Source organism: Brachypodium distachyon, chromosome 3, assembly GCF_000005505.3.
Source record: "Brachypodium distachyon strain Bd21 chromosome 3, Brachypodium_distachyon_v3.0, whole genome shotgun sequence".
Classification (NCBI taxonomy): domain Eukaryota; kingdom Viridiplantae; phylum Streptophyta; class Magnoliopsida; order Poales; family Poaceae; genus Brachypodium; species Brachypodium distachyon.
Window position 1 is genome coordinate 21,989,994 of NC_016133.3, and position 13,252 is coordinate 22,003,245.

General features: G+C 45.7%; 1 protein-coding gene across 1 annotated transcript; it reads left to right on the forward strand.

The window, feature by feature from the left end:
* Positions 1 to 2,010: 2,010 nt before the first annotated feature.
* On the forward strand, positions 2,011 to 8,398 carry LOC112272004. Its single transcript, XM_024462433.1, has 4 exons — positions 2,011 to 3,439; positions 3,960 to 4,115; positions 4,191 to 4,296; positions 5,637 to 8,398. The coding sequence occupies exons 1-4, from the start codon at positions 3,053 to 3,055 to the stop codon at positions 5,690 to 5,692; spliced, it is 705 nt and encodes a 234-aa protein (XP_024318201.1). The 5' UTR covers positions 2,011 to 3,052; the 3' UTR covers positions 5,693 to 8,398.
* Positions 8,399 to 13,252: the final 4,854 nt, after the last annotated feature.

Sequence of the window (13,252 nt, forward strand, 5' to 3'; positions counted from 1 at the left end):
TAGAATCCCCATTGCGCGGTCGCAATTGCAGCCGCTTGTAGCTCCCGCCCCTCGCGTCGCTCCTGCCGCCGGCCTTGCCATTGCCCCACCCAATCCACCTATTGTGGGGGCCAAATGCAAGCGGTAGGAAAACCACATCATCCGAGGAGCCATTCTGTTAGACGAGAACCCGTCGTACATTGATTTGTTGGATGAGAACGCAGTGAACATTGATTCCGCTCCACTAGGGGCATTTGATGCCGGCATGGGAAGGGGTGATGAGGAGAGTGGGTAGGGAAATGATGTTGAGGAGATTGAGGCGATGGATCCCAACCGAGAGAACGCAGGAGATCATTGAATTATACAGATATTGAGGACATCACTTTGGTGAAGGCATCGAGAGTATGTCACTCGATGCGGTGACCGACAAAGATCAAACCGAGAACTAGTATTGGCAACGAATAGAGAACAACTTTCATCGTCTCATGTCAGTTCCATTGACGCGCTCCTTGTGATCACTCCAAAGCCGGTTCGATGTGATCAAGAGTTGTTGTAGCCTTTGGAGTGGGTACTCGGAGTAAGTGGGATTGGTGACTATGTGAGTGAAATTGGCTTAATTTGTTTTGTGTTGTTCTTCGGTTTGCAAATGTTGATCGTCACAATTGTAATCTTTGCATCGTAGGATTGTATTGCAATGGAGAGGTACAAATAAATGCTGGCGCCGAACAACAAACCTTGTGTGCTGCAACATTGTTGGAAAATGGAAACTAGATGATGCCCCGCACGTTGTTACGGAATTTTTAGTTAACATACATCAGTGAAATTTATTAGCAACAAAAGTTATCCAAAATTGAAAACATCTAATGAAATTGTATGATATAATCTTCACTTGGTGGGGATAGCTTGAATTTCCCACTAAATTGGTTTGAACAAATTAATGAAGTGATGATGCAGCATGCTTTTGCATGTTGAGCGAAATCAAGTAGTTGGGTTCTCCTACTTAGATATAGAAGATAACTTGAGTATAGTGAGAACGGGAGGTTGAGGGATCAAGAAATACCCTCGAAGAATGGGGTATTCGTTGAGTTGGATGATGATGATTATAATAGTGATAGTGATGCATCGAAGGGAGGAAGAAACAAGCAGAAGCCGGATGGAAGGAAGAAGGAGAAGGAGAAGTTCAAGAGGCAAGCCAAGGCCACAAGCTTGACGAATTGGTGAAGAGAGTGTTGGGAGAGGGAAGAGCTGAGATCTTGCTACGAAGACGACAAGCTCTTGCTGAAGCAACTTCCGCCGGTGGTCGTGCTGGTGGCTCGGTTGTTGGCGCTGATGGTGCCTTGACTGTTCCTGGTGAGCTTGTCGATGACAGGGCTGCTACATGACGGGTCATTTGTGGTGTTCATTGCACATATTTTGAGAACAAATGAACTCTGTTTTTTAATTCGATTTGCAAATGTCAAAATTGACAATTTCGCGCGGCCTTGGACGGAACATGTTCCGTAATCTTGACTCACGGGCTGAGTTTATGAGATCTGTTCAGCCCGAGGCAAATCTGTACCATAACACTGTCTTGAGGTATGCATTATATGCGTTTAATTGTTATTTTTCATGAATCCGTACAATTCTCTAACAGCTCCTTTGGTTAGAGGAAAGTAGTGAAAGGGAATGTAAGTTGAGGAGACATATGATGTTAAATCATTTGTTTGATTAGAGGGAATGGAAGTTTAGGAGAGATTGAACATGGGAGTTGAGATACAGATTCCCACCATTGTAATAACAGAGAAAAGGGTGGGAATTGTTTTGTAGGGATGATATCAATAGTCATCACGGAAGGGATTGTTGCTCTCTTTCCTATTCTTTGATTTGTTGTTATTTATTTTTCACATCAGAAAATAGGGATAATCACATACTCCAGTAATAAGTAATTTTTGCCAAAGCATTGATAAAAAAACCTAATACTCAGTATGTCCAGTATTATTTGACCGCGTATTTTTTTTACGGACTGGAGTTTCTTGTTCGCAGTTTAATCGTGGCTATACGCCGCCCGCGGCAACCGCGTCCTTTTATTTACGGGTTTGCCGGATTGCACTTACCTCACCGCGTCGGTCCTTTTATTTACTTCCAGAGGCCGGCAGTTTTACTCCACGAGATCTTCGTCGAGGTTTGAGGATCATCTTTTTCGCGAAAACAGTGAAAATCATTAATTTCTGGGTCTAACGTCGCAGCTTTTTTTTCCGGAGGGATCAAACTTGCCGCAGTTTCGACGAATCGTTCTGCAGGTCCGATCCTCTTCCCTCTTCGTGTTTTTCCGCTGCAACTTCCCCGAAGAATTTCCAGTCGTAACAAATATTGCCGCGACCTCCTAAATTCCATTTGCACGCTGCGTGCTCGACGGAATGTCCCGGAAGAAAGCCAAGGTGGAAACCGTCGAGGGGGAGACGTCCGGCGGCGGCGGCGGCCACCTCAGCGCCCTCCCGGACGAGCTGCTGCACAAAGTCATGTCGTTCCTGAGGGCGTGGGAGGTAGCCCGCACCTGCGTGCTCTCGCGCCGATGGCGCCACCTCTGGGCCTCTGCGCCCTGCGTCGACCTCCGCGTCTGTTGCAAAGCCCGCCACCGTCCGTTCCCCACGCAGCTGGCCAAGTTTGCCTACCGCTTCTTGCTCGAGCGGGAGGTGTCGGCGCCGTTGGGCACACTCCGGCTGCTGTCCAGCCCCACGTGTGATGATGACAACGGTTGCTCGCCGTATGGCCCGTATGGCCCCATGCCCAAGCCTTACGACGACGACGGGGAGGATTACTGTTCCACCAACGTGGATATGTGGATCCGTGCTGCCATAAACCGCAGGGCTCAGGTTATACAGCTTGGTCATCATCCAAGGGACGATGCCTTCTCTGACCTCAAGTCCGTGCCCCTCATCTCCTGCCACCTGAAACAGTTGAGCCTATCGGGTACAGCGTTGGACGGCAAGAAATTAAAGCAGATCTCTTCCCAGTGCCCTTCTTTGGAAGTCCTGGAGCTCAAGGAGTGCTTCCTAGATGGCCCCCAGATGGCCAGATATCATCTACCTCTCTTATGAATTTGACCATGGTAGAGTGCAGGATCATGGCGGATCTCTCCATCGCTGCTCCAAACCTCGTGTCACTCCGCTGCGTCATACCATACCACCGTGCTCCCTCGTTCGAAAACCTCGGGTCGTTGACCACGGGCACTATCATTCTTGACGACTCATTCTTGCATGATAAGTTTGAATACGAGTACAAAAATCCTGATGAGGATGTATTTGAGTGTGACAGTGATGATTCCAGTGACTCAAATGATGATGACTATGATAGTGATGCTGATAGCTATCAGAGTACCTGGGACAGATTCAGTGGTGCTAACAGAGTTTTAGGTGGCCAAAATGTTCTCTGCGGCCTTTCAAATGCTACAAGTTTGGAGCTGATAGCTGATGCCGGAGAGGTATAGCTAAGAATTTGTTGCTAATATCTCTCTTTCACTATGTGCTATTTTTCAGCCTATATCGCTTCACCAGTTATTTCATTGCAGAAAGAGTCTAGACTTTACCAAACCCTTTTTTTCCTTCTTTACTGATATGGTACCAGTTATATATTTCACATTATGTAGATTTTTGTACTCCAGTATCAACAGGCAAAACTGGTTATTAAAATCACAAGTAACAAGTGACTTGATGAGTTAAGGGACATGTTCTTGCTGGGAGTTGTTTCATTATCTTCTTGTTTTTTGCAATGCTGTATATTTATCCCTATAGCCTCTATATATGATTGTAACAGTTTATATATGACCATTGAATTGAGCTATGCATATCCATGCTCCGGTCTAAGGAAAACATCCTGTTACACAATTCTAACCGGAAGCAAACATTCATTTTCAGAAAAAGGTTCTAATTCCTTGTAGACTCCATTATGTTATTCCTCTATTCTATGAACTAAACAAATTCACTTCTTTGTGTGATGTTAAGTCGATTCTGAATAGGGAACTGGAAATGTGCCCAGTTTTTACCAACCTGAAGGCGTTATCCCTTGGTGAATGGTGTATGGCTGCTGACTTAGATCCATTCGTTTCATTCCTACAACATGCTCCAAATCTGGAGAAGCTTTTTCTTCGACTTAAGATGGTACGTGCTTTTATATTGTGCTGTAATTAAATAATCTGCACATATTTGATGACATTTATTTTGCTCTACAAAAAGGATCATGAGGAAATAGAAGACAACATCATACCAGAGGGTATATCATTTGCATGCAAAAACCTTACAATGGTCAAGATACTATGTCCTAAGGATGACGAAAGAGTTGGTACGTTATCACAGATGTTTATGGCTAATGATACCCATCGAGAAGATATATATTCGTCACCGTCAGACTCGCCTAACTTCTGAGTCACATATTATTTCCCTATCTCAGAAACTTAGTTGCATTTTTAAGATGGGCCTTACATTAATACTCAAATTCCAAATATACTTATGTACCACTAAAAAAATCCCTGTTTCAAATATACCACTCAAATTTTACACCGGTTCCAAGTATGCCATTACTGTTAATTTACCGTTGGTTGACCAATAAGCGTTTTTTAAAAGACCAGTTTGCCCTCTGTGTGTTGATTTCTATAGATGCCACTCTGTAGTACATGTGTCTGTACTGTAGGCATTTCTTCCATAAATACAATATTGTAAATCTCACACAGAAGTGCATGATATTGCAGCATAGTTCAACAGTAAAAACAAGGGAAAATTTCAGTGACATATTTCCTTATTGAGCATAGCACCACAATTGACAAAATTAGATTTCAACAACACATCCCTGAATTTCAGCATGTGTTCAAATTAGAATTTCATAGGCCTAATATACAAATCTAGTGTGGGTTCAACAAATATACTCCATGCTGAAATTTGTTGTCACAATTATTGATATGCTCACTAGTTCAACAAATCTTGTCTGACATACGAAAAAATTGTCTGTTACATAGTTTTTCATTTACTGTAAGATACAAATCTCAATTGCGATCATTGCTTTGTATTCAACATAGATTTGAGGGACAAACTACTATCTCCGTTGCAAAATACTTATCATCTTTGACTGACCACGTTTTCTAATTATTGTGACCTTTTATTTTGTACTAATACATTTGTAAAATCTATAGAAATGTAGTGTTACAAGAATTTCCGCTATGGCAAAACTATTAATACCACTAAAAACACCCAGACTAAACAATTACTTCCTCTCTCCCAAAATAAGTGTAGCAATGTTTTTTCAAATAAGTGAATCTACACAATGAACATGTCTAGATACATATGTATCTAGAAAAAAATAGACCAAATTGCGACACTTATTTTGGGACGGAGGTAGTAGATTTTTATCAATATAATGTAATATATTTAAGTCTGACTGGTCAAGGTAAAAAATGCCTGAATCTTCTATATCTAAATAGTTATAACCCACTATCTTTTTTTCTAGCATCTCCTTCGGCCACATCATTGAGTAATAAAACCTATATTTTATTTTATTTTATCATCTCTTTACCTTAAGTAACAACACCAAGTACGTAATAAATGCCGCAGCAACGCGTGGGACGTTGTCTAGGTTCAAAATGGGGAATTTCAATCATAACTCAGTGCTGACATTCTTAATTATTACAGGAATTATAATCGTTCTCGTGTACCTTGAAAGTTGGAGCGGCGGAAGGCTACCTTGAAAGTTGGAACGGCGGAAGGCTATTATGTCAAAATGTTGCCTATGTAGATGATTCTCAGTTTTTCAGATGATGTCTGCAGAACTGACCTGGGCTTCTGTCTTCTGATGCTTCTTTTGAGTAGCTCTGTGATTATGAGTGGCTATCGGACTCGAGAGTCTCTTTGTATATCAAGTTTGGTTTCGTCCTAAGTAATATGAAATGATGTTACACTTTGGTATAACAAGATATCCATTTATAACTAGTTACTACTTATCAAGTACTATGAAATGATGTTACACTTTGGTGTAACAGAATATCCATTTACAAGTAGTTACGGAGTACTTTCATTCCAAGCATCAGATATGGAAAAATTGAAGGTTGGATGGGAACTACGTGTTTTCTTATTCCGTTAATTTCCAGGTCCTGCAGGAAGAGATTGGAGCGCTATTGTCAGCAATCCTTCTACCGAAGCTGTACTAGGGGGCTCGAAAATGGGCTGTGATCCTGCGCTTGGGCCTGCTCATATCACAAGAGGCAACCACTGTGGGTATAAATACAAGGGACACAACTACCAAGAGGAGGGTTGGCTTGGATCGGACTGGACGGCGGCTTCGGCCGAGACCTGGCTAGGGCGTGTGTTTCTTCTTCTTCTTCCTCGTGTTCCTCTTCCTTCTCAGTGAAACTTCTGTAATTCCTATATTCCAGTGAGTCTTGAATTGTAATCTGAACCTGATTGAGGCTCACATCTGATATCAGAGCCATAGATCCTTCCATCTCCAAAATTTTCCCACCTAATTTTCTCCACCCACCACCTGTTTGACAAAATGCCAACCCACAAACTCTCCTGCCGTGAAGGTCTTCTACATGTCAGGATGAGCAAGTGATTCATCCAGTGACCTTCGAGGACCTTTGCCGGTTGTTTCGTCAATCTGGTGCTGGAGAAACGCTCGGATTGTTCGAGCGCATGGTTGACGGGATGTATGGCGTGGAGGCCTACGTCCGGTTCAGTTCTCGGTGGGCGGCTGCCCGAGCTCGTGATGCTTTGGACGGCCATGCTCTCTATGATTGGTGTTGCGTCCTCACCGTCGACCTCGTTCCTCCGATCTACACCACCATCACGACGCCAGACGACGACGGGTTGGCCCGAGCGTATTTCTACGACGACACACCGTACGATGAGTGGGCTGCCGCTCTGGCAGTGGCCGAGCGCCAGTACATGGCGCCCGCCTCCAGCAACGTGCTCGCGATCGACCCCAAGCTCGCCTGCACCTTCGAGTTAGCTTCCTTCCACCCGAGCTCTCCCTCGCTTCCACACGCCCCTGCAGCAGTGCCCCTAGACTCGGCACCGGTTCTTGTATGTACTGCATCCACCACGGCACCGACGGCTAGCCCTCAGGCTGCATCCACGAGGACAACCATGGGCGAGCTCGCCTTTGCCAGTTCGCCGCCCACCATGTGTTCGACAGTTTGCCTCACTATGACTGAAGACCACCCTACAACTACGGCTACTCCATGCGAGGGCATCGACATCGTCGGTGAATTGAGCGTCGAAGCGGACACCAATCAGGTCGTGGCAGCACTACTGACTGTTCCAGTACTGGTGAAGGCTTTGCCGACACCCATGATGCCACCATTCTTTGTCCATGAGTCTGAACCGCCGACGCCCACCAGGTGCTCGACGGAAAGCTTCAACGTCGATACACATGTGGTGACGCCAGCTTCTGCATTGGGCACGTGTTCCTCGACCATCATGGCTCGTGCCTATTCCCACTTCAGTCTTATGCTGCCCATTGCTGCAGTTTTGGGGTGTGCTGTTCGTCCTCAGTGATAGCACCATGGTCACCAAGACACACAACATATGCAATCTGGTTGTGGACAAGAACTCTATGCAAATGATCTTATGGCAGTGGCATCCACCTGATTGAGCGAAGCTTGGTGGCTTGATCCCAGGTTTGCTTAGTGGCAATATGTCTCAATTGCAGAACAGTTTGTTTCCCAAGGAGTATACTTGTTGTCTTCATTTTGGCAAGTTACTGGAACTCAGGGTGGCACTATTTAATCTGAAGCCATGGTCTCCACCATTTGGAGTACATTTTAGTGGATTGCTTCTTGCAGTTCAGATGATGGATAACTTAGAAGTGGAGTTCGTGGACCTTAAACCTTGGCCCTTCTGGCAGCTATTTCTAGCTTTGTTGACATCAATGTTGTACTTCATTGATCCTATTGTTGGTTTGCATGGCCATTGTTTAACTGATAACACCATTCTTCTTACACGAGCTGCAGCACATGATTATTGAACTTGCTTCCAAGGGATTGAGCTTATGGAACTTTTCAGTGTCTACTGAACACCAAATAATGCCAAAAGGGTGCAGTAGTTATGATTGGAATTTTTCTGTGGTCGGCCTGGTGATTGATAGCTTCTTGCAATCCGTGATTAACTCCTGCCTCATGGGACATACTACTCAAGGACTGAACATGTGGAATCATCCAATGTATGTTGTCCAACCAAATTTTCTGAAGAATAGCACAACTGAATCTTTCAATGTTAGTGTTGAGTCCCGAAGTGCTATACTCAGTTGTCTTGTGGCAGAATTTTTTGCGGGCTGGTACAAGCTACCTCACAATTCGTTCCTTACTGGGAGGTTCAGTGTCATACATGTTCTTCTCCATTGTTCAGTTTGTTCTGTTCGGTCTCAATGGGAAATTGCATGGTTTTTAGTTGGATCACCTTGTGGTTGTGCGCTATTTGCATTTTTGGAGGACTTGATTTCAGGGCTTGTATTCCCTTTTTGTCAGACAACACTACAAGTAATAGAAGATGCTTTGAAATGGCATCCGGCTGGAATTTTTTCACCATCTCTACCATCAGCCAAACCACCTGACACTGACACTTGTGGTTTTCTCCTGTTTCTTGAAGTGCTAATAGTATGGCCACACTTCACAAGGGTTCAGCTAAGTGATATTCTTGTTGTCTGTGTTGATATGCTTCAGTGCACTGAGTTTGATTTCAAAGGAAGGAGCTCCAGAACTTATGCAATACCAAGTAGGGGGCAAACGAAGTTGAAGCATGGACATATTACTCTGCATGTTCTTGAACTTTTCCAATGGCAGATTGCTTGGTCACTTGTCTTGGAATTTTCTGCTAGTAGCAACAAGTCGAGACAGCCATTATGTGCCATAGCATTGATATGTGAAGGTCCTCTAACAACAAGAGGCACAGCTATACCCCATTGCTTCTCTGATTTGCAAGTGCCTTGGGATCCCGACAGATCGGCATGACTTCGGCTTGAGGACAAGCCGAAATTCAAGGAGGGAGGATTGTCAGCAATCCTTCTACCGAAGCTGTACTGGTGGGCTCAAAGATGGGCTGTGACCCTGGGCTTGGGCCTGCTCATATCACAAGAGGCAGCCACTATGGGTATAAATACAAGAGGCACAACTACGAAGAGTCTTGGCTTGGATCGGACTGGACGGCTGCTTCGGCCGAGGCCTGGCTAGGGCGTGTGTTTCTTCTTCTTCTTCCTCGTGTTCCTCTTCCTTCTATGTGAAACTTCTGTATTTCCTATATTCCAGTGAGTCTTGAGTTGTAATCTGAACCTGATTGAGCAATTCATCTAGTGGGTTGCTCACAGCTATGGTGTACAAATCGTGTCCATAGTGTGCTCATGTCCAATGCAAATCCATCTAAAAAACCAGGGTTTCATTGGAGGGATACAATCATACAAACAGTCTCGGTAAGGGCCTAAGGGGAGGAAGCAGATGGAAGAAAATGGACCGGGGCATTTTTAGTCCAGAAGAGTAGCATAGTAGGGTTGGCCGGTTTGGGCGTCAAGGCTTTGGGATAGTAGTAGAACCAAAAAGAATACAAAGCTAGGCGTCACGCAAGGTTCGTTGCAGTAGCGGAGGGGCGCAGCCAAAAAAACAGACAAATATCAAAATTACAACACAATAAGTTCTTTTTCGGTAAAACCAGCCCACCCAGATTTGGCATGGTTGCTCGTGTTTATCAGATTTATTTCAGGATTTAACCGGCATTGTGTTATCAGGAGAGTGACATACTCATCAACTACGAGACGCATGTGATGACTTCAACAATGTAAAAATGATCTGCCAGTCCAGTCTCTCGACACTATGTGCTTGTGTGCATTTACATGTGTGAGTGTTGGCGCGTGTTATGAGTGTCTGCGTCTGTATCATGTTTGTAAAAAAAAAAAGCATACTCCGTAACTTTTTCAGGGTTAAAGTGTGGAAGGAATCCAAAATCAAAAAAATTCTCCTGGGGACTAATCATCGAATGGTAGCAATAGCACCTAAAGTGTTGAATGAGCGTCTGCACTTTCACCCAACATTGGCAGAACGATCAAAGGCTTACAAACTTCATGGCAAACGATGATCTCTTCTTTCATTTTGCACGACAAAGTTTGTTTTTGGCTTAAGTTTTTTTACAAACAATTAATTCACAGTTGATTAGAGGGTTAGTATTTTTAACCTATTTCATTTGCGTACACACTACACCTCTTAGACTATTCCAACTTTTTTTAAGCATGAAATTTTCGGCCTCTTCATCAAAATAAGCACACAACTTCTTTATTATGTTATGAGTACTCTTATGTTATTCAACAACCCAGATAAAAAGAGTACATAGATCAATCAAAGACAACTTTCTGCCGCTACACCTACAAGCTTGATGAAGTGGGTGACCATGGTCTGGGGCACATGCAGTGACCACACACCAACGCACATCATCTAAAAACGGAGACCGCACTAGGATAAACCGGTCCAGCAGATCCTCCGCACAAACCGCATGCGCACGTTCCAGAATGAGCCGTCGTTGTCTTTCGCCGACCAATCTTCAGGACCAGGATCAAAACATTAACCTTATCAGGCCTGCCATCAACATCACCACGACGCCAGACAACGCCACCATCCTGCACACGTCCATCATCATGCGTCTGCCACCGAGACCCCACTGCACCACGCCGTCGAGACACAGTCGTCGACGTAGAAGATGCCTTGCGGGCGCTATGTCATTTTTCTTCCCTTTCCTATTTCGTTCTCCTCGTCACAAGTAATTTTCAGATGACACCGAACTAAAAGTTGACTTTCGATGCTGCCCCTGTACACAGCGAATTCAATACAACTTGTCGTATGTACTCCTGAAAGATCAGTATGGTCGACTAGAGGGGGAGGGGGTTGAATAGACAACTAACAAATTTTACTTTTTCTTTTCGCTTTTAAGGATACAAACATCAATACATGGGTTCACTAAAATGTCTAAATGATGAACACTCCAAGTATGATGCAATAGCCGAAGCACTAGCCGAAGCACAAGATAAACAATTGAGCTTAGCAAGTAAGTAATGGGGCAAGAATGATACCACACATGAGACGAAGATTTCACCGGAGTTCCACCTAATGGGGTCGGTGTACGTCTCTGTTTGGAGGAGTGCTTTGCCACAAAGGTAGAGGCGCCACAAAAGCTCACTCTATTCTTCAACTCACCACACCACAAAGATGCGATGAGCTCCAACAACACCACAAAGGCGAGGTGAGTTCCACTAGTGGCTTCCTTGAGGGCGAACGCCGAACCCGTACAAACAAGGAGAAGGGCACAACTCCACAACTTAATTGGAGGCTCTTTCCCGAATCCTCAAGCAGCTCCTCACAAGATTGGAGGCCTTGAAGAGACACCTTCCGGATAGGGATCCCAAAATTCCAAGAGTAACAAAATCCACAAAGAAAACAAGGGAAATCAACTTTTCAATTTGGTGAAATCCTAGATCAAGATCTTCTCCTCCAATCCTCAAAGAATCAAGAGTGGGGAAGCACTAGGGAGGGAGATCTAGGAATTTGAAACTCTTGTATTTGGGGGATAGAGGAATAGCTCGGTGGAGAAAAAGTCCCGAGGAAGGGGACAACTCCTATTTAAAGGGTGCCTCAAAAACTGACAGTTAAGTGTATTTCGCGCAGCCGGGTGGTAGAGAGGTAGCAGAGAGGTACTACCGCTGGCTTGAAGATAGCAGCGTTTAGGTGCGGTTCCGGTACGGGGGCGGTACTACCAGCCTAGACAGAGCTGCACTGCCGCCCTGGAGATATTTAGCCACTAAACCCTTAGGCTAAGATTATGAGGTGGTCTCTCTCCCACTTAGGAAACGGCTTTATGTGGGTGCAAATATAGTAGATTTGTGTGCGTGAAGTTGTTCACCCAAACCTTTCCCATGTGGACTCCCTCTTAATATTACGGATTTCCTACGGCTCTATAAAAAAGCCGTAAATCCTTCTACGCTTCTTTCCTTTTTGAGGGCAACGAACTGTCTTGTGCCATTTGATCTCAAATCTGAAACACTCGAGCACACGGTTAGTCCACGAGTCATGTTGTCATTAACACCAAAACACTTAGGGATCGAAATGCCCTTTCAACTCCCTCCGATCCTAAATTGTTGTCGAAATATTACATGTATCTAGACGCTTTTTAAAAATAGATACATCCATATTTGAACAAATTTGAGTCAAAAATTTAGAATCAGAGGGAGTATTATTTTGGTAAATGATATGTTTCCCCCGACAGATCCAGGCGCGGCGGCGGCCGCCTTCAGCGTCTGACACGTGGCGGTCCGAGTAGTTTCTCCCTCTTCCTTATCTTTTCTCCGTTCCCCTTCTCCCGCATTGTTTCTCGTTCAATCTCTAGTGCCGCCACCTGTGAGGCTGGCCGCCGGCGCCTTCTCTCCGTTTCCCTTCTTCGGTTCCCCCCACATCCTAACTCTTTTCAATTTCCGTTCCGCTTCCTCCTCCGTCGTTTCAATCTCCATGCTGTTGCTGCTGCCGCAGTGCCGCACACCGCTGGTGCGAGGACAGATGAGGGTGCTGCGAACGACAGTCACAGGTGCTTCAAGGGGAAGGTGGCGGTGTTGCAAAGCCAGGCCGCCGATGCTGCGATGCCAGGCAGCGGCGCTGCTGCAAGGCCACGTCGTCGGTGATGCTGCGAGTGCTTCAAGGGGAGGCGGTGCTGCCGCGAGCTAGGCCGCCAGTGCTGTATGGGGAGGCGGCGCTGCTGCGAGTGATAGCCGCCGGTGCTGGAAGGGGAGGCGGCGGTGAGGTCAGGCCGGTGCTGCAAAGGGGCAGGCGTCGGTGCTGCGAGGCGAGGCCGTTGGTGCTGCAAAGGAGAGGCGAAGATGCTGGGACCGGTGTGCGGTTGTGCTGGAAGCGACGGCCGCCGGTGTTGCAAGAGGCGGGGCTGCTGCGACGCTCTGCTGCAAGGCCGCGCCTCCTCAAGTCGGGTGTGCTGCAAACGGCGAAGCACACCACTGGAAGCCGCATACGCCGGCGAGTGCTCCTCGCGGTGCCGTGGCCAAGCATTTTTTTTCGGTGTTGTTTCGTTGCAGCAGATTGTGACGGAGCAGTTCTGCTGCAAAAGGAAGAGAAGGATTCATGCGGATCGGACGGCACGGTGGGCTCATCTGACGGCCCTGGAGGCGGCGGATCTGGGGATTATATCGCCCGACCGACGCCTAGCGTCCCCCTATTATTTTAGGGTCGTCTTAGGCAGTTGGAGAGTCAAACTCTAGGTGCTTGCCTGACGCC

Bases quoted from the DNA above. Each gene is read 5' to 3' on its own strand.
- LOC112272004 (XM_024462433.1), top strand. From the start codon at position 3,053: ATGAATTTGACCATGGTAGAGTGCAGGATCATGGCGGATCTCTCCATC. The intron at 4,116-4,190 runs GTACGTGCTTTT...CTCTACAAAAAG, and splicing joins TTTTTCTTCGACTTAAGATG to GATCATGAGGAAATAGAAGA. The intron at 4,297-5,636 runs GTACGTTATCAC...TAATTATTACAG, and splicing joins TAAGGATGACGAAAGAGTTG to GAATTATAATCGTTCTCGTG.